Genomic DNA, 21,082 nt, shown 5'->3' with positions numbered 1-21,082 from the left:
TTTTATAGATACAACATAATATACAGTATTTTAAATATGGAGAGTTTTTTTTAAGTGTAAGGTTGTGTGTTATTTATGTGGTTATCTTCTGGGAAACCAAGACGAAATGTTGCATGAAAAATAAAATAAAAACCACTTGAAGTAACTGTATATTATTTTGCAATTATCGGGTTGTTTGTGGTATTTATACTCAGTGCTCAAAAAATTTTCTTCAGAGCTAGGCGCCAGCTCTGAAAATCAGGCACCGGGAATCCACCTAGTAGCAATTGTACATACTATAAGAAGCTGAGCTGGCCCCTGTGGCGGAGCACATCGCGCTACAATGCCAGGGGTCCTGGGTTCGAATCCCAGCCTGGGCATGGAGGTTTGTGAGTGTTCATTCATAAATTTCATCACATCATAGAACTCATCACTATCTTCGCAAATTAGGCAAAAGTTGCACAAAAATCAAAGTAAAATTAAGCAAATCAATCAATCTATAAGAAGCTCAGCATTACAGTATTCAAAACATCGCTAAACCATGTGAGAAAAATGGGAAATGTTGGGTTGGGGGACAAAGGGTAAGAACTTATTGCTGATTCTATGGAATGTTCACAACGCTGAAAAAAAAAATCATTTGCTAACTTAAGCTGTACTGCAATTTGAACTTCGAATCTTCAAAATTTCATACATGCGAACTTAAATAACGGTAATATTACAGCAAGAGATCACAGTTGCCAGCTTGAATTTTTAGTCGCCCTGGTGACCGGGATTTTTCGAGCCCTGTTTATACTGTATATTATTTTGAAATTATTGGGTTGTTGGTGATATTAATTTGGAAGGATGAAAGGAATAGGTTGATAATGTGTAAATGATATTTAGCATTGTTCTCTGTGACAGGTTTTGACAATCTTCATTTCTCCATATGCCACAGGAAACTAAAGTAAAAATCATGTGGTTTAGGAGTCACATGCAAAGAAGAGTTTCCTCTGAGTTACTAAGCCTCTTTTGTTTCACTCACTGGACAAGAAGAGGGTGGCATGGGTGGACATCTGATATTTGGGGGCCCAACCTCGATGGCATAGTGGTGACATCGTCACCTTGTAATCAAGGGCTCCCAGGTTCAATTCCTTGTGGAGGTAAATGGCACAGTGGTTTGGATTCCACTTTAAAACTGTAGGTTCAGTCCCAATTAGTCTTTCTGTGCATAAGGTGAACTTAAGAAAACAATTTAATCAGATCTTTGGGGAGGTTTTTTTTCTGAATGGTAATTTTAACTAAGACAGCAGAAAAGAGGAACACTTTTAACTGTGGCACGTGCTGCAAGAAAATGAATGGAACGTGCACGTTAAAGAATAGCAGCTTTTTTTATTATATACTTTTGATATTTTGTAATGAAGACACTCATGTTAATTCCCACATGTTCTTATTACTTTGGACATATTAAGATAGAGTTGAATGAAAGTAATATGTACTAATATAACTTGCTGGCATTCTAAAATTTAAGAAGTAATTTCTACTGCAATACAGGACCCCCCCCCCCCTTCTTGTGCTCCTGTAACAGAATAACAATCAACTTAATATAGTATTATGGTATGTAAAATGTTGTACAGTCAAGGACACTTCTGGCTTCTCCATCATCTTTCCCAGTCTAACATATCCATTATCCACACAATAATCATACTCCTCCTTGTATCTCTTTAGGCCAGGAATATCCAAACATTTTAACTGCAGGGCCAATGGGTTCATCAATTGGCCACTGTCCATAAAATTACTGTCTCAAAATAGCGTTATGGGCTTTATAAGGTGAAAGGGAGGGGAGTGGAATTCTAGGTTAATGATGATTAGGTTAAATGGCAATTTTATGAAATGAGCGAAAGGACAAACACCATGAGCTCTGGCTGGGACTTAAATATGCTACCTGTTAAGAATTTAGGTTGCAGTTCATTTGACAGTGTCCATACCTGTGCTAAATCTTCCTCAGGAACTATCCTTTCTTTACTTCCCTGTTCTGTACTTTCCTTGTCTGGAAAGGAAAAATGTTCTTTTTAGAGCTGCATTAATGCAAGATTACGTTTGTGGCTACAGGATTAAAAATTGGAACAGAATATTAGCTGCAGGTTGAAATTTACTGTACGTGGTACTTGCATTTACTTCTTAAACAACAATGGCCACATGTTAAATTTGTAAAAAATATCAATCTGATGTTTCAAAAGTGTTTGAGTTCTTCCAGCAATTAATTTGTGCTATGCTAAAGACACAGTAATCACAAGAATAATGAAGGCTGAGCAATATTTCTTTGAACCAATACCAATAGCCATTTCTGTTGCTGCAGGATTTTTTTTTTTGTAGAGGTACAAGCAAGTTACTTTTCAAAACAGTGCTTCTCCCCCTCCCCTTAAATTAAATAAATTAAATATATGATTGCAGTTTGCCATTCACTTCCTAAGATGAGTGACATGCCCTTCTCTGCACCTCCCCTTTTCGGATACATATGTCATTAGCAGGACCTATACTTTTTAAATCCCACCAATGACAATAAATTATAACAGCTTAAAGTTATACAAAATATTGATAATTCTCTTCACAATTATTTAAATTAAGTAAATATTTAACATATATATTTGCCCGAGTACCATTCTACAGCCTCAGCTTTATGATTGGCATAGTGATACTAGTTTTTAGATGTGTTTTTACTTGATTATGGATTCCACTTTTTATCAATTAAGCACTGCTAATTGATATATATCAGAATATGGAAATTACGTCACTTGCAGTGGTGGTGATTAGGGGCATGGGCAGCAGTTGCTTCTTCACTTTTGCCACTTTTTACCCCTACACTATGACCTCTTAATGTTAAACTTTGTCTACAAGGAGAAAGTAAACTTCCCTTGCTGCCCCCTACCCCCTCCCACTCAATTGCCGCCACTGGTCACTTTTATAACTATTTTTTTTTTACTGGATAAAAATGGTTTTTACATGTTAAAATGTGAAATTTCTTCATAAAAATTAGTGTATATTGATTTGTTTTTGATTTAGAAATAACATTAATGTTGTAACAAATATAGAATTGATTAAAAAGTAATGTTTGTTACATTAATTTGCTGTATAAATTATTGATACGTATTCTGGATTAGCTCAATATATGGAGAATCGGCATTACCTATGCCCCCAAAATTTTGAAGTTTATGAAAATTAACAAGTTAATGGTAATTTTGTTAACCTTGTGGAACCTGAGGAGCAAAGTAATGAGTAATTTTCATGATTTTGGAAGAGTAACTGTTATTTCTCAAAATAGTTCTGGATGATATTTTTATTGGCTTGAAAACGTTTTAATTCAGTCCCCCAAAGTGAAGCTCAACGTTTGATTCTGCCACCCCCAAAGTTAGGTCCCATGTTACGCCTCCAGGGCAATTGTAAACAAATTCTTGATAAAGGAGGTGGTCATGGCCAATTTAATCAATTATGTAAATTTATTCATAGATATAATATTGTCTTTTAAAAATAGTGTGAATCATAAACCACAATTTCCACTGAAGGTAATGAAAGTATAATCCTGTTCACTAGACTTTCCTACTGAAGTACATGAGTGTATTAATCTCTCTTCCGTGATGTACATGACACTAGCCAGATATCCCCTACTTGTGATTCTGTGTAATTATTGAAAACTGAATCCTTGCCAGGAACCAATCTAAAAACTTCTGTTATGTAATAGTATTTCTGCTGTACTGTTATGAAACTATGCTACCTGCAGATCTATTAAATTTAGAATTTACTTGTAAATATTGGTCTGACTTACCTGTATCTTCTACACTTTCACCTGCCATCTTTTCTACAGATTCCTTGCTTTCTGCAGGAACTAAAGTTTCATCAGACTCTTCTGCACTTTTTTCTTCATGGGTTACATCTTCTTGACTCGCACCTTCTTCCTCTGAAGCAGGAGGACCTTCTTTACTTTCACCTTCACCAGAAACTTCAGGAGCTTCTTGACTTTCTCCTTCACCAGAAGCTGGTGTTGCTTCTGCACTTTCACCTTCTTCACCAGACACTGGAGCCTCTGTGCGTTCACCTTCGCCGGAAGCCTCTTTGCTGTCACCATCCACACCAGAAGCTTCTTTACTTTCACCTTCCTCACCAGAACCCTCTCTACTTTCACCTTCCTCACCAGATACCTGTTGAACCTCTTTACTTTCACCATCCTCTCCAGAAGCTTCTTTACTTGCACCTTCCTCTACAGAAACTTCACGTGTCTCTCTGCTTTCACCTTCTTCATCAGAAACCTCAGTGGCCTCTTTACTGTCACCTTCACCAGAAACTTCAGCCTCTTTACTTTCTCCTTCAGCAGACTCTGTTGGAGTTTCTTTACTGTCTCCATCCTCAGCAGATTCTACAGGAGCCTCTCTACTTTCACCTTCCTCACCAGATTCTGCAGGAGTTTCTTTGCTTTCACTTCCCTCAGTAGATTCTGCAAGAGCCTCTCCACTTTCACTTCCCTCAGCAGATTGTGCAGGAGCCTCTCCACTTTCCCCTTCCTCAGCAGACCCAGCAGGAAATTCCCTGCTTTCTCCATCCTCAGCAGATTCTGCAGGAGCCTCCCTGCTTTCACTTCCATCAGCAGATTCTGCAGGAGGCTCTCTGCTTTCTCCTTCCTCTCCTGAAGCCTCTTCAGTTTCTTGGCTGTCACTATCTTCAGCTGAAGCAGCTGTAGCTTCCTGGCTTCCATCTCCTGAAACATCACGGGCTTCCCTGCTCTTGCCTTCATCAGAAGCTTCAGCTTGACTGTCTTCAGTAGATGCTTCAGGTGCTTCTACACTTCCTTCAGTAGAAACTTGAGTTTCTTCTTTGCTTTCGCCTTCAACAGAAGCTGCACCCTCCTCATCAGAAGCTGTGGGCTCTTCTCTACTTTCACCATCCTCTACAGAATCAACTTGCCTGCTTTCACCATCTTCAGCTGAAGTTCCTGGAATTTCGGTGCTTTCATCTTCAGCTGAACCAGCTGAGGTCTTTTGATCTTCATCTGAAGTTCTGGAGCTTCCACCAGCTTCATCACTGTCTCTTCCTTCCTGTTCATTGGAAATATTGTCACCACTTGCATCTTCATCGGACCCTGCAGGAAGCTCTTTGCTGTCAGCAGTGGCTTCTGAAATTTCTTCGCTTTCACCAGAAATAGGAGGTTCTTCCTGACTGGCAGTAGATGCAGCTTCTTCGCTGAGATCGACATCCTTCCCTTCACTAGCTTCTCTGCTCTCTTGCTCGATGGATTCGTCAGGTGCTGTTTGTTCACCCTGTTAACAAATGGATAAGTTTCTTTAGCATTTATAAGTTAATGACCGAGACAGTCATAAATTCAATGAACAGGGTTTGATCTAAGAATAAGTTTAGTGGTATCCATATTGTTATTGAAAAGAATGCCATCACCAGTTGCAGTCATCTGCCTCCAATGTCCCTTATTTGGTCTGCAAGGTGAATGCTGCGCATGTGCAGGCTAAAGCGAGTAACTACTGTGTGTGTGTGTGTGTGTGTGTGTGCGTGCGTGTGCGTGCGTGCGTGCGTGCGTGCGTGCACATTATTTCAGAGGGGGTCAAACATGTGTTAATATATGTGGGTGGACAAAGACTTGAAAGAAGTATTGAGTTTCATGTGGACAAAGTATGGTGTTCCGAGTCTTGACTTTCATGAAGGTTAAATGGTGAATTTCAACAGGTACTAGGGCTTCCCCAATGGTGCAGTGGTAGCATCGTCACCTTGTAATCAAGGGGGCTTGGATTCGATACCCGGTTGAGGCACATACTGGTTTGGATCCCACTTTAAACTGTAGAGCTAGTCCTGATTAGCTTTACTGTGCATAAAGTGGGCTTATAACACCAAATCAATCAATCAACAGGTACTATCCATACTGCATTCTCGACTGCTTCTTGATAACAGTGTGAGACTTCACAGGGCAGCAACAACAACAGTTCCTCTCGTGAAGTTCAGTTAGGAATGCCTGGACTTCCCCACTCCCTCCTACAGTCCTGACCTGGCACCAATTGACTTCCATTTCTGCTTGGTTCCGAAGAAGGTACTGTTCAGACACTTGTTACACCAGCAGTGATGAATGTTATTGACAATGGTTCTACATTGTTGGACATTATCCACTGCATAGTGCTTTTAAATACGTATAATTATCCTAACACTACATTTCGAGGGAACACTTCTTCTCTCGTCTTCAGGTGAACAAATCTTTTTGCTGGTGGTGGGGATCAGATCTGTGAATTTACTGCAAATCTGGTGTGCTAACAAACGACTCAGCGGTGCCTCCCGAAATTCTGTACTAATTTTTGCTCCACTTATGCCACTGTTTCTAATTTTTTTAGGAGAATTCTAAACTGGGAGGACTTTTAGAATTTTTGAACTATTGCTATGCATGCTGCTTTTTTCATTTTCTGTAGTTTCCAATTTGGTTCTTTGTGTAGTTCTGTTATCTTGTTCCACTGAATTCTATATGAATGAAGATGTGAAATTTATTCACATCCAGAGCAGGGAATTTTATACGAGGCCTCTTCAATGTGTAAACTTTGACAAGTGTCTGAATGTCATTGTGGACTACATTGAGAAATAGGCAAGTCTTTATCACCATTACTGGAATAGGCATTCCTTCTCTTAACAAGTCATTCAAGTCAAGTGTCAGTATAAAGTACTGGAGGATGTATGCAAGAATGTGTTTCCCTTTTGAACTACGCAAAATGTTTGGCTTTCATTAGTGTGCTAAAAGTGTATCTCTACTGACTAGGTACCCAGGTGAATGTAACACACGTGATTAATGAAGTGCAGTTGGCATTGAACCAAGTGCAACAGCACTCAGTTGAACAGCACATGAAAGTCATTCAGTGTTCTGTTAGTTCTTGGATACTAAATGGCACAGAAGCAAGTGAGGGTGGGGCACCAGTCTCAAAGGCATGCCAAGGACAGAACATTAATGACTATTGAACCTAAGAACCTTCGTGACTAAGGGTCAAGGTTTAATTTTTATATAATTGTTTTTCCTTGTACGTTCATATTGGCTTTATAATTATTTAAATGCACAAGCCTGACCTTATAGCATTGTCTATGTTGAACAAAACAAGATATGATTTGTAATTGTATCTTTCGTAATTTCAGAGCTAGTGAATTTTGGTTCAAGCAGTACATTTTTACCAATTTCTTGCTGAAAACAGCCTTGATATTGAGACTAGTACCATGGGAAAGACTCGGCATCCAAGGTTTAATCTTGTAAATATTCTGTTCAAATAAAAGTCAAACAGAGAATTGAAAATATTTCTCAATGTTGAATTTCAAATTTGGGGCCTCCCCAGTAGGTCCACGATATTATTGAGGTATTCCATGAAAAGTGGACCTACTCCATGTAAATAGCAAAATGAATTAATCTGAAAATTATTGGTGTTTTTAACTTCATTAACCCTCCGTAACTTTTTTAAAATTTTGAATTATTTTTCTTACCAGCGCAATAATGATCGGGAGAGCGATAGGTAACCTATTTCCACTATTCTCATGAAAATATAGATGCGTTCGAGCCTTTTTTTAGAGATCTTTCAGCTGCTTACATGCCTTTGAAGTGATCGGTCCCCCTTTGGCAGCACTCAATACTGCGCACGGGAACATTTCCTACCTTAAACCATAGCACGCCAGCCACGAATTTGGCAGAAATAAGAAGAATAAAATGACGGTACGTTGTTCGGAATGCAAATTGTTTGTATACAGAAACCATTGCAGTACCCATACGAAATGTCAGAGTTGTGAAAATAACATTATTGAAAAGTGAAAAAAGTATTGAAAAAAACATTCGGTTCCTTTTATTTGAGTCAGTATGTCTTTTTTACCCTATATCAATTTTTTACCCTATAACAAATTGAGATTTGAACATTTTAAAAATATTTTGTAAGTTTCTTCGAGTTGAGTTTTTGACATTTGATTGCTTTTTCTGCGGGTCAGTAAGATTTTGACTCAGAATTTTGGAACAAATGGTTCCTATCTAAGCTCATATAAGTTGTACGATTTCAATTCCTTTTGTAAAATATGTTGAAAATTTATGGAAAAAAACGTTGTTGAATATTTTGTGAATGGTGAGGTCATTTTTTAGTTCCCTCATTATATGACAAAGTTTTAATAAATTTTATAATAATATTTTGATGCATTTCCTTCAAGAGAGTAAGCTTGTAATTCTATGAGACACTTTCATTTTTATTACTTTTATTTTGATGCATTTCCTTCAAGAGAGTAAGCTTGTAATTCTATGAGACACTTTCATTTTTATTACTTTTTTTCTTGTATTAACTAATAAAAATGTCCGAAATGGACATGTTTGCGTTCATGTATATTTCACCTGATTTCCAGTAAGTGCTAGTGTAATTCAACATCGATTTGCATCAATAATTCCTATAAATAACGTTGGTTTTGATGGGGCGGCATTGAGAGCTGCATGCGGGACATTTGTGCTAATATGAGGATGCAGATGTTTAAATGTTTGTGAATGCATACAATTTGCATATTTCACCAAAAAAAAATTATTAGCGTCTGTAGTCTACTTGCTTCACAGACAAATGAAGTCAAATTTTGCTACATTTTTAAAGCATCACACACACAACACATTTTAGTTAATGCTTTCCATGCATTCAGGCTATTTCATCTTACTCAAGTTTTTCTTTTATTTATTTTATTTGTTAGCAGTCACAAGACCCGGAAAAAAAACCCGTCTGCAAGGAGGCACGCCTACAATAATGTGCAACACGCACGTCAAGCCCAGGTGTTCGACATCGCGCAAGCGAGCTTCATGTCACAGTTGTGCACAGGTTTTTCTATTAGCCAGGTCTTAAGAAGACCCATGAGAATCGATGTAGTTTTTTACAGGTAGACGCGAGCACTACTGTCAGTGTTGCCAACTGCCATTATATTTCACTACGCATGGAAATATTTGAATTTCTGCTAGGTGCAGCGGCCTTGGGGTTGTATAACCATTGGCGTGGCAAGGGGTGGGTGAAGTGGGCGATCACCCTGGGCCTCGTGCATGTAGGGACCTTGCATACCATGAGGTTGATACGAAAAACGTAATAAATGGAAGTGAGAAAGATAGAAAAGGCTAATTTTTGTGGGCAATATTTTTTTATCTGGGGTTATATTCTAGTTTAACGTTATAATTTGAATGAATACGACAAATCAGAGGCGGGCAGGAGCTTGAAGCCTGAGGGGCCCCGAAAAAGTCAAAATAATTATCATTTCTCATGTGATACATAACGCAATAATTGCGTGGACATTTTTATCCATTTATTATTTTCTTGAATAAAAAGAGCATTGTCTTTGCTTTTCTTCTGTCTCGTGACCTTGCATAGCCTACCTGATTTTAATATGCCATGGAGCAAAGTATGGGGCATTTAAATGCTTCCAGTGTTTTAAACTGAAGTAGGATATGGATAATATTAGCAGTTCTTCCTTCCTTCCTACAACTTCAGATGCAGCTATTGCCCTCTGTAACGGGCACGAAGATGATTTATCTTCCAAATTTCCTGATCAAGTTCTACGTTTCAGGAATGTGCTTAAATCTGAAATCAAGTGCTTTGGCAAAGTTTCTTCTCCTTGATAGCTCTACACTAGCTTCCAGTGTTCTCTGTATCTTGTAATGCCTTTTGTTTGTTTCCTACTCTTCAAGTAACAACCACGAAAAGTATCTTTCTCAAAATTGAAACTTAGGAAAAATGTCGAATGTTATGATTCAGCCCAAATTTAGTGGACTCGGTAATATCACTCTTAAAGACAAAGGGCAAGTTAGGAAAAACTTCTGGAAGGTAGTGTCGAATGTTATGATTCAGCCCAAATTTAGTGGACTCTGTAATCTCACTCTTGAACGACAAAGGGCAAGATCTAATGTAAAACTCATTCGCTGCCCAGCAAGGTTAAGCAAGGTGGTTTGATTTAAATCAGGTTAATTTAAACCAAGATTTAAATTTGTGAATTCTATTTTAAAGAATCACTTATTGAAATTACTTTAAATAAAATTACAGAATAATGTACACAAGAAATTTGTAGATATCAGAATCACTTTTTGTGAAAGTATATTAATCTCATAATCATTTAATGGTGTTTATTATGCTCTAAGAAACGAAATAAAGGAAACAAAATATATGTACTGATGAGGTGAAGCTCATACGAAAGTAAATGTAATATGTCATCTGAAAGAAAACACTTAAATTTCCCTTGATTAAATTCAATAATTTTGATAAGCAAAAATAGCACATTTTTTAAATAGAAGAATATACAAAATACTAATCATGTTAAACCATAAATAGTGTCATTTTCATTAAACTGTAAATAAATATGGCAGCTGATATTTGGCTAACTATCATTAAAAACACTAAAATTTGGCTACAAAGTCTGTAAAAATTATTTTAAGTTAAAATTATAAAGTACATCCAGAATTGATTATTTTCACTGTAAGAAAAGTTACTGAAATTATAATAGTTTTATTAACACACTCAACAAACATTTTCATACTAAGTTCATTATGTTCAGTTCCAGAAACAGAGAAATGTATATTTACATGTAATTTGTTATTGCTTTAATCAAACTGTTCAAATATTTTACAGGGCTGTTTATGAGAAAAAGCCTTTCTAATAAAAAATATGTCTATGTGTACAGTGCCAAAAAAAGATTGACTTAAATAAAAAATATCAAAAATTATAAATAAAAATCATTATTTTTATCCACCCAGCTGCAGTTGTCCCGCCCCTACTTTTTGCCACTTTTGCACTACGCTAACCTCATGTACCAAGGGAAATTAAACTGTCCTTGCCCCCCCCCCTCACTTTTGCACCTTGGCCCCTAGTTTTGGAACCCAATCGCCGCCACTGGGTGAGAGTGATACAAATGTTTTCTACCAAGGAATAAATGTCTGCAATTTCAAATTGTTAAAAGTGATGAACGTTTTAAGTGCTCCTTGACCAGTTTAGAATCTAAAAGTTGGCAATGGTGACTGCGTGACTCATGTATCTGGAGACTGTGAATAAGTGTTTGCTGAAGAAAAGCGATAAGTCTTGCAAGACTTTCCAATTACCCGTGGGCTTTTGATGCTTGATGGGTCAAAACACAGGTCTACAGTTTTACTCACCCGCTCGCCAGCCAGGCGGGCCTATTAAGTGATTCTGGGCGATGTGCAGCTGTCTGGCAGCCACCACAAAGTACTTCATAATTCTATGAAATCAGTTCATTATCAATATTTTAACCAACTCTCTTATCTAGAACATTACATTTTGTGTGCAAAATGTCACACACACACAATGCTGAAATGCCCCTATTGTGTAATGAAATGCTCATGTGCCTGAGTCCCGTGGAGTCACATTGCATAGTGTTTTCAGAACAATAAATCTTTCTTAATATTGTGGGAATTGTATGCACAGAGGCTTTGTTTTGGAGGCAGTTGTTGCCTATGATTACATACAAAAAATAACATGCATAAATGACTGTGACCCAGTGAACTCGAGGTTATTGAAAGTCGGAACTTTTAATTAAGTACAATTTCACATTCATTAATGATTTAGAAAAAGTTTCACTCATGTTTTCACAGTAAAATATGGATACTCCTTTTATAAGCATATATTATCCCTCCTCAATGCCCGAGTCTTGTCACCTTGTAATAAAGAGGTCCTGGGTTTGATTCCCAGTGGAGGCATGTTGAACAGTGATTCTGATCCCGCTTTCAATTGTAGGTTCCAATTGACTTGAGCATAATTTGACTCAAAACAAATTTTGACAAAAAACTACACACCCTGTGCACATTGCACCATGCCATGAAGGTACATTGGTGGTTGCAGAGTGAGAGCTTCTCACATTCTCTACCTTGGCCATGTGATCAAGAACTTGCTCGGTCCACTCTTATCCCCAGGTTATCCATTTATTTGGGGCTGGGTGAATCCGGACAGCCACTTTATGCAGGGACAAAACCGGAAAAATTTCCGCCTTAGATCACCCACTTTGGGAATTGAATCTTGGTCTCCTGTGTGGCATTCAGATGCTTGATCAGCTAGACCATCCGAGTTCCAATTTTTCCATTTTATAATTTTTACATATGATTGCTCTTTTACATGTATTTTAAAGTGCAAATAAAAACTGCATGTGGGTTTAACCTAACTATATTTTGTTAAACACAGTTTTAATTAGCATTGTATGCTACCCTGAGCTGTTCCTCACTAATCATTTGAAATATTATGTCATATGTTATCAGTCAACCACGGCAAAAAAAAAGACAGCATGCTTACCTCCTGGGAAGTGATTTCGTCTGATTGAGTGCTGCCACCCGGCACCTCCTCGGACCCTTCCGCACTTCCAGAAGCACCTGTAAAGAAAATGATTTCAGCATACATCTGTTGACTTTCTAACACCTCCATATCTAGTATGAACATTCTCACAAGGATCTTATTTAAGGTTATTTTTGATAGTTCACATAAAGTGGTACAGCGATGGCTGCTCAACTATTTTTGAAAATTTTAAATTTAATCACGTCTGGTTTAGAAATAGTAGCCATGCTTCCATCACCACATAGCGAATTTGCAATTATCAGTAACTCGGGATCAGTATGCCTGAAATATTCGTAACTTGACTTATCAGATAATGAGAATATTAAAATATGTGCCACTTTAATCCCATTTTTGTACAGAATACTTGCATGGATTCAGTGAAAATTTGAATTTTTTGGTGTAGTTTTCATGATATTTAGACATCATGTCTAGACTCTGGAAGAAAATTGACTGATACAGACATATTCAAACCAATACTTGCTACTTAATTTTGGCACAGAATTAAGGCTCGGCTGGACCTTTGGCATTCGAATGCGCAATTTTTTTTCAAATTTTCCTCTCCATTAGAAAAACCTCTTGGATATTTCAAAATATGAAAAATTACATATGCTTAGAATTCCTTCTAGAGCATTGATGTGAATTTCCATGTAGTTTTCTTTCACTGTTGTCTAGATATTATCAATAGTTTCGTGATTACGAAAGTCTATTAAACTATTGATAATACATAGTCCGGCAATTTGAAATCGAGACTGATTTTTTTCTCTGTAGGTGGCGCCACTGTGCAAGCTTTCTGTGGTGTGAACAAGTAACGGGTATCTCATGAACAATCAACGCAGAGCTCGTTGACCTTGAGCGACATTGCCGCTTGTGGCATTGTTGAACGTGAGCACGTGAAAGTTCGTCGTGATTTCAACATGGAACAAAGAGCAAACACCAAGTTTTGTGCACTCTTGGGGAAAACTGTTGCGGAAACGTTTGACAAGTTGTAGCAAGTCTATAGGGACAATTGTTTATCCTGTACGCGTGTATTTGAATGGCTCAGGCTTTTCAGTAAAGGACGGGAGCCAATTGAACACGACGAACATTCATGTGTAGCAGGGATGGTTAGAACACCAAAATTGGATGAGAAAGTGAGGATAATCATTACTGAGGACTGAAATTTCAGACAGACTGTTACTGCTGCATTTTATCTTGAGGTACTGAAACGTTTGGTGCAAGGAATAACACTGTGAGGCCCGAGTATTGGGATGATGGCAGCTGGCGTCTACTTCATGACAGTGCCCCAAGACACAAGACTGTGATTGCAAAGAACTTTTTGACCCTAAATCGACTGTGTGTGTTGTCACACCCTGCCTACTCACCGGATATGGCTCCGTGTGATTATTTTTTATTTCCTAAACCAAAATCTGCACTGAAAGGTTCCTACTTTTATGATGTACCAACAATCAAGAAGAATACGACATGGATTTTAAAAAGGGTTACACAAAACAAATTTCAGCAATTCTTCTATGCACATTGCACTACGATGTGTGGATGCAGGACGGTCCTACTTTGAATGATCCAGGGTAAGTAACTTTCTATGAAGACTTGTTTATTTTTTACAGGACCAGTCTCGATTTCAAATTGCCGCACTGTGTATCTCGACAACAGTGAAAGAAAACTACACGAAAATTCACGCCAATGCTCTAGAAGGAATTCTAAGGCCCAGCCAAGCCTTAATAAGAATTCTTCAGTTTTTCGCACTTTCCAGAATATTCAGACTACCGGAAAGTCCACATTTGGACCACTTTAATATAAATTTTCAAATATTTAGTTTTGAACCTAAATTATTTATCTGTATAGGTAAGGTAGGTAGGTAATCCCCATGCACATAGCACTGTGCCATGAGGCACATTCAGGGTTGATGTAGGGGTAGGCCCCCACAGACTCCAGGTACCCATTTTATTTTAGGCTGGGTGAACCCCAGAGCTGCTTTAATCAGAGATAGGGCTGGAAATATTCCTATCTGAGTTCACCATCCTGGGAATCGAACACTGGTATCCTACGTGGCATTTGGATGCCACATTGACTAGACCACCACGGCTCCATATTTATTAGTGTACTTTTGGAATAAATTATGTAGTCAGGTGGCTCTCATGGGTTTTGTGGCAGCAAAAGAAATACAAAACAAATTTATTTTCATAAGTAAGGACAATAACAAAAATAACAGATTTTTGCCAGGCACAATCATATTTACTATTAAACCAATATTCCAATACATTGTGTCAGTAATCGCCCTAGCTGATCAGTTTGCATCTCTGCAGACTGCATTCTAGTAGTTCTGCAATATTTTTTATTGATACCGTATAATATGTTGAATTGAACCTCGAACATTTCTTACCATAATTTAAATTAATATAGATGTAAGCGTTTTTTGTTTTTTTTTAAAAAAATGTGTATTGTTATTAGAGTTATATACAGATATTGCTCATTGTAGTACCTGATATTGAATTCTACATTTAAGACACACACTGTCGGGGAACAACAATTGTAGGGTTTGGGAATTTACCCAGCTGGTCATGATTCAAGTGTTTGTGTATTTTTTTTTTTTTAGTGCAGATCCCTAAATATACCTTAAAATTGAAATACATAGATAATTTTGCTGTAGTTCTGTATGGTGAAAGTAGAAAGTACCTTCTTCTGTCTTGGTGGTGGATAACTCTTTGAGGGCAGCCTCTATGTGGGCCCGGCACTCGGAGGCTGAGGGCTGCTGCAATCCGGGAAAGTCTGCTTGCTCAGCCTGCACTCCTGGAAAACAATATCAATGATTTAGCAAAGAGTGATCCATAAGCACTTAGTAAGAAATAACACCAATAGCAGTTACAATATATTTTGTGTAAATTCATTGATAAGATGTTTCCTTACTGTGCTTTTCATCAAAAGTTGTGGTAGGGACAGGGTGTAGATTAATGAGGAAGATGCTACAGATGATTTTATCCTCAATTTTTAATAACTTTCTTCTTATAAGCACCTACTTTTTACATTACAGACCCTCAAGGAAATGGCTTTTTGTCCAGAATGGTTACAATCACACAGCATAGGTTTGCAATTGCTTAACTTTGCAATTATGATAAGCAAATTATGTGATGTATCAAATAATGAGCTAACTATCCTATTGAATAACATAAATGAGTTGTATAATAAAGTGAATGTAGTTCGCAAAGACAGCCCCAGATGGTAAGTCTCTTGTCTGGTCTCATTCTAGTTTTTTGTACTATCTTCATATCAAACAAAATGCCAATATAAATTATTTTGTTTGGGTCTATGCATTTTTTGTTCCTTGTTATGGTCATGAGATTCTTGGAAATCTTATTATTATCCAAAATCATAAATATATGCATTGCAACAACTTTGTTTGTTTGAAATGTTCAGTGCATAACTAGAAGTTTATACATACACTGTAACGTGTTACTGAAATCAACATATTTGTGTCTATTGATACATTTTGGATTCTATGTTTAGGGAGCGGGTGCCGAATGAGAAAAATATGGAAAGGGTAACTGCCGTGGTGCCCCATAAAAGTGTAAGCACCATGATTCATTAATATTATTGTCATTTTGCAAAGAAATACAAGACAGTTAATGATTGACTTGAGAAGGCACCTGAAAGTCAACCTCACTTCCACGTAGTACATCTGGTAACAGCAGTCTTGCAGACCAGCGAGGATCTGGTGCCTGTACCCAATCCCAGTATAATCCTCTGTGAGGTCTTGTTGTACTGTGTTCGTCCTTGTATGTTCTAAATTTTCATCATTTTGTATTGGGGGGGGGGGGGGTATAGAGCTATGAGCCATCTTCAGAGGCTTGTGAAGTAATTTTTATATATCTTAAGGCAATCATGGCCATCGCCAGAATGTTTTTTTTTTTGTCAGGGACGGATGAAGCCATTGATAGCAACATGAATAGTAAAAAAAAAAAAGTTCTCCCCTGTGCTTAGCACCACGCCATGAAGGCGTATAGGGGGTAGAAATAATAATTATTATAAACTAATAGAAATAGACCAAATTTATTCTAAATTTATCATTATTATTACGAGCTTCTTCTACTCGATTCCCCAGATGTGTGAATGAATATCTAGGACAACTGTTTTTCATTATTTTTACATTTCATACAGTTAGTATATTGAAATGTATAGTATTCTATTTTGTTACTATTACACACAAAATTTAGGAGTGAAATTTACTCGTATAGTTTATAATGGGTCAGGTCATTAATAGATACTTGAATAGTAGAAATTATAACAATAATTGTAAAAATATTATTGTTACTATACAATAACAATTATTATAAACTAATAGAAATAAACCAAATTTATTCGAAATTTATCATTATTATTAGATTAGCCTCTCATAAAACTTTTGGATTTTTTTAAAACGGTGGAACCATGGTAGAACATGAAAATACAACCTGGTTTCTGCATTTTAAATTTTTTTTTTTTTTTTTTTGATCCAATGCAGTTTTCACTTTGCTTATTCTGTTCGAATACTAACTAACTGAAACTTAATAATTCAGACAGGGATCGGAGGGGTTATCTACCATGACAAAAATCAGTTCATGGAATGTTTATATCTGTCAGCAAGATTTGTCAATTTAGGCAGCGGTTCAGAATTTTATGCGTAAAAAAATCATGAGTAATCGTATTTGACTTCTGCAATCGGTGTTAGAAACTTGAGCTGGTTGTTCATGTTTGTTAGTGGCCTTGAAGACAAATGAGCGAATCATTTATCGTTCGACTGTCGGAAAGTATTTCTACCTTTGAACATTCGGCGTTCTTTGACGGTTTGTTTTGCTCCACTCTTGAAGAAGGTCACGAATAATGCGATCTTGGTGATCGAAATGTCATCTGACTCAACACGTGCCGTTAGATGAGTCTTTGTATTGAAGGAATCGTTCGTTTAGCTTCTCTCTGTCCCGCGTTCTTTGAGAGCACAGACTTCGCACAAGGGCAGAAGGAATGCGAATTTCCTCTCAGAAAGGAGTCATCGGCGTCTATTTTGAGGTTGAGCAGGAAGCCGGCGATCTAGGAAGTTCGAAGCAACCGTTTTAATCTTGGTGGGAAGCCAGCTAGCACGAACCACAAGCGCTTCCCTGGCATAAACCCAGTGAACTAGTTTTATGGCAAAAATATGTAACGATAGCCAGACGAGGTTTGTTACGCAAGACAGTGGCTCGGATTTGCGGTGACGACAATCTTATTCACAAGGGGAGGAACGTCCCCCGCTTGTGATAGCCCACCGAGTCGGTCAGTCGCTGCCTGTGAATGAGAGATCGCGGAACGAGACAAAATGGAGACTCGGTTACGGATCAAAATATGCAGTTCGTGTTCGGAAGGAGGTCACCTGGTTCGTACACCGGAGGCATTTTCTGTAGCAGCTCCAGGGAAATCCAGATTGGCACATTCAGTTGCAACAAATGCATGATAATTAATCATCTTTAACGATATAGAATTGAAATTAAAATTTCAAAGAAGCAAATATTATTCTATGTACCTGCGTCACTGCATCGCCATCTGCACCAGTGATGAATTCAGGGGGCTCTGGAGGAGGATACCCTCCGGAATTTAAAAAGTTTCCCCAGAAAATTTCAATAACCTGGCAGAGTATTCGGACAATAGCTAAGAAATCTGGCAACCTTTTCACTTTCGCTTTCTTTCATTCACTTTAATTTAACTTAGAACGTACTTTTACTGGCTTCTTCGTAATAATAAACACTAATAACCCTACTTCAAATAATAATAATAATAATTTGTTCCCCTTTATAATGAAATGTTAAAATCGTGAACTAATTTACATTATCGTCCGTTTTGGTAACTTGAGTGATTGATTTAGTTTATTTTATTTCGCGTTTTGTGGCTCTTGGCTAATTTGCGAAGATGGAGATGAGTGATGAAATTGATGAATGGACATTCACAAACAACCAAGCCCGAGCGGGATTCGAACCTGGGACCCTTGCGTTTTGATAACTGACTGCCGGCGTAGAAGGGCCATGCATTCCAAGAATAGGGGTGTTGACAAAAGAAATAGAATGGGTCAGGATACGCTTCAAGCTTCAACTGAGGGGGACGAGGAACCCACAGATGAGGTCATCCACAGATAAGCTTGTATGAAAGCTTCGATGCATTATTTTGCTGTAAATATTGGTTATTGCATGCTATAATATTATATTATTGATTCGCATAATCTCATTCTTAAAATGATAGTTAATTATACTTAATTTAATTTCATTACATATCAGAGGAAACGTGAAATTTAAAAATATTGGTAATATAATTTGATGCCTATGACATTCCTCCCGTGAAGTTTGATATCTCCCTCCTGCTCCGAGGGAAAGTGGCTGTATGCAACACTGATCTGCAGTATGCACGTAACGTGATTTGGTATCAGTGACAATTTAAAATATAAATTACGCTTGCCATATGATACATATGGGACGGGGGCACGCCCTCATTGAACCATGAAATATTTTAATGTGAACCTATAAAAACCTACGAAAAATTATATTGACTGGCAATTTTCCAGATTTTGTAAAAATTTCGATTTTGCCCTTGCGTAAATGATGATAAGCAGGCTCCAGAAGTCTGCAGTATTGGGTAATTTTAGTTTTACAACCATCCATGCAAGACCAGCAGAGGACCCGATTGAGTCGGGACAGCTCATTCTTTTTAATCCATTTCCATACTTTTTTCGAACTGCAGTCCTGACGCGGAAATGTCCCAGATTTTGGGGAAAACTCACATTCAGACATGCTATTCATGATAAGAATCATTGCTAGACGCAGTGCTCGAAAAAATTTCTTCAAAGCTAGGCGCCAGCTCTGAATATCAGGCGCCAGGAAACCACCTACTAGCAATTGTGCATACTACAGTATGTTTCAAAAGTCGCGCAATCCAAACTTTAAAATATATATATCATGAAAGTCGTAAGAGATATTCACACCGCGTTTCTGCACTAAGCTAATCCTGTAGGCTATCACTGGGTTCATAAATTTATGTTAGCATTTATCTAAATAAAAGCAATTACATTACTTTAAAAAAAAACATTGTTAATTTGCTGAAAACATCTGAGAACTGATTTTCAACAATAATATACCAACTCTTTAAAAAATTGTGGGATCATCTGTTGGTGTTTGACTGGTTGTAAAACAGTTGCTTTGTGAGGTACAGCAGAAGCAGGACATTTTTATTGGAAAACCTCTTGCACATGAGTGTAAGAATGAGTAGTAAAATACTCTTCAGCGATGCACACGCACTGCTCCAATGAATACGCCATGCTGAATCAATTAAAAAAACAGGCACAGTGAGCGAAGAGAATTCAATGTAACCAGGGACAGCCTAGGATTCTCTCAAAAGAGTCCAATTTCGGCACAAAATCTTGATTTACGATTTTTCACGTAAATGTATAGCCAAAAATTAGACACATGTTGCATGCGACTGTTGGCAATATTTCGACCTGCTAGTGTTGCCATACACGGAGATATGTCCCAAAAATGGCACTTTTCACTCAACTCATAAAATCGCCAATCAAAAAGTCATCAAATGTTGCACATGACCAATGTTGGTCGCAAATGACAGACTGACATGGCATCAGTCATCAAATGTCTAATTATGACCCTTCGATAATTTCTTACAAATTTTTCTTACTCAGAAGTTTATTTCTGGAAAAATGTGAATGCTGCTTTCCGTCAGTTATTAATTTATATAATTTTCTGTATGGGGTGGACTGATAATTTCAAGCATTGAACAATATCTCAATGGATGAGGCTCTATAATGCAGAAAACCCGGTGTAAATATATCTTACGGTTTTCATGATATACATTTCCAAAGTTTGAGTTGTGCGACTTTTGAAACACTCTGTATAAGATGCTGAGCATCACGGTATTCAAAACATCGCTAAATCATTTGAGAAAGCAGGAAATGGGGTGTTGGGGGACAAAGGGTAAAAAATTGTTACTGACTCTATGAAATGTTTACAACGTTGATAAAAAAAAAATACCTACTAACTTACGATGTACTGCAATTTGAACTTAGAATCATCAAAATTTCGTACATATTAACCTATAGCAAAATTTCACATTCGCCAGGCTGAAATTTATAGGCGACCTGGCGACCGGGATTTTTCGAGCCCTGGCTATACGCAAAATTTAATTTATAGATGTTATTTTTTAAACATAGAATTAACATAGCTGCTCAATGATGCTGGTGTAAGAAAAATGAGAGGAAATTTGAAATTAGTTTTACCGCTTCAGTTTACAAAAGATTATGAACGAAAATTCGTGAACTTATTTTGGCCGAATTTCATTATTCCCAAGTGGAATGAGTGACATTTCCGGAACGCACTCAACTATCATCCTCCTTTCACTGAAAGCTGCGGTTTTGTAGGCTGTCGAAACTCTGGCGCATGGATCCACAGCCAATATAATCATCAGTTGGGCTGTGCCATGTCCTTGGTTTTGTTCTGACGTGCGTTGAATGCTCTTAACACAGCTACAGCTTTTATAATTGATATGGAGATTTTTAAGTTTTGTTGTCCTAGATTTTTTGGTCGTTGTCCTTGTTCATCTCTACGTAAGTTTGAATTAATATACTTTGTTTTGTCTGAACTGTTCAAAGTTTCATTGTTGATTTCCGTATGTAGTGACGTGTGCAAATAGCATAAAGTGTTGATGCACCCAACAATTTGAAATCCAATGAATCGGTCAACTTTCCCAGAGTGGTTACGAGGGTCACTATTTATATTTTGAGC

The 21,082-nt window shown here is 37.5% G+C and overlaps 2 protein-coding genes across 2 annotated transcripts in view; one reads left to right on the top strand and one right to left on the bottom strand.

Moving 5' to 3' along the window:
• Nucleotides 1-21,082, top strand: part of LOC145999301 (hsc70-interacting protein-like) — a 106,669-nt gene that overhangs the window by 37,116 nt on the left and 48,471 nt on the right. The gene's annotated exons all lie outside the window — the stretch shown is intronic.
• LOC145999295 (uncharacterized) overlaps nucleotides 1-21,082 on the bottom strand; it is a 43,781-nt gene that overhangs the window by 8,428 nt on the left and 14,271 nt on the right. Inside the window, exons 2-5 of the mRNA XM_083136237.1 lie at nucleotides 14,976-15,089; nucleotides 12,264-12,340; nucleotides 3,779-5,264; nucleotides 1,944-2,005 (exon numbers count right to left, since the gene is read on the bottom strand). Coding sequence (XP_082992363.1) covers nucleotides 1,944-2,005; nucleotides 3,779-5,264; nucleotides 12,264-12,340; nucleotides 14,976-15,089 — 1,739 coding nt within the window. The remainder of the gene's footprint in view (nucleotides 1-1,943; nucleotides 2,006-3,778; nucleotides 5,265-12,263; nucleotides 12,341-14,975; nucleotides 15,090-21,082) is intronic.

This window comes from Lepisma saccharinum, chromosome 1, assembly GCF_977018435.1.
Source record: "Lepisma saccharinum chromosome 1, izLepSacc3.1, whole genome shotgun sequence".
Lineage (NCBI taxonomy): Eukaryota > Metazoa > Arthropoda > Insecta > Zygentoma > Lepismatidae > Lepisma > Lepisma saccharinum.
This window is presented reverse-complemented; position numbering and strand designations above follow the sequence as displayed.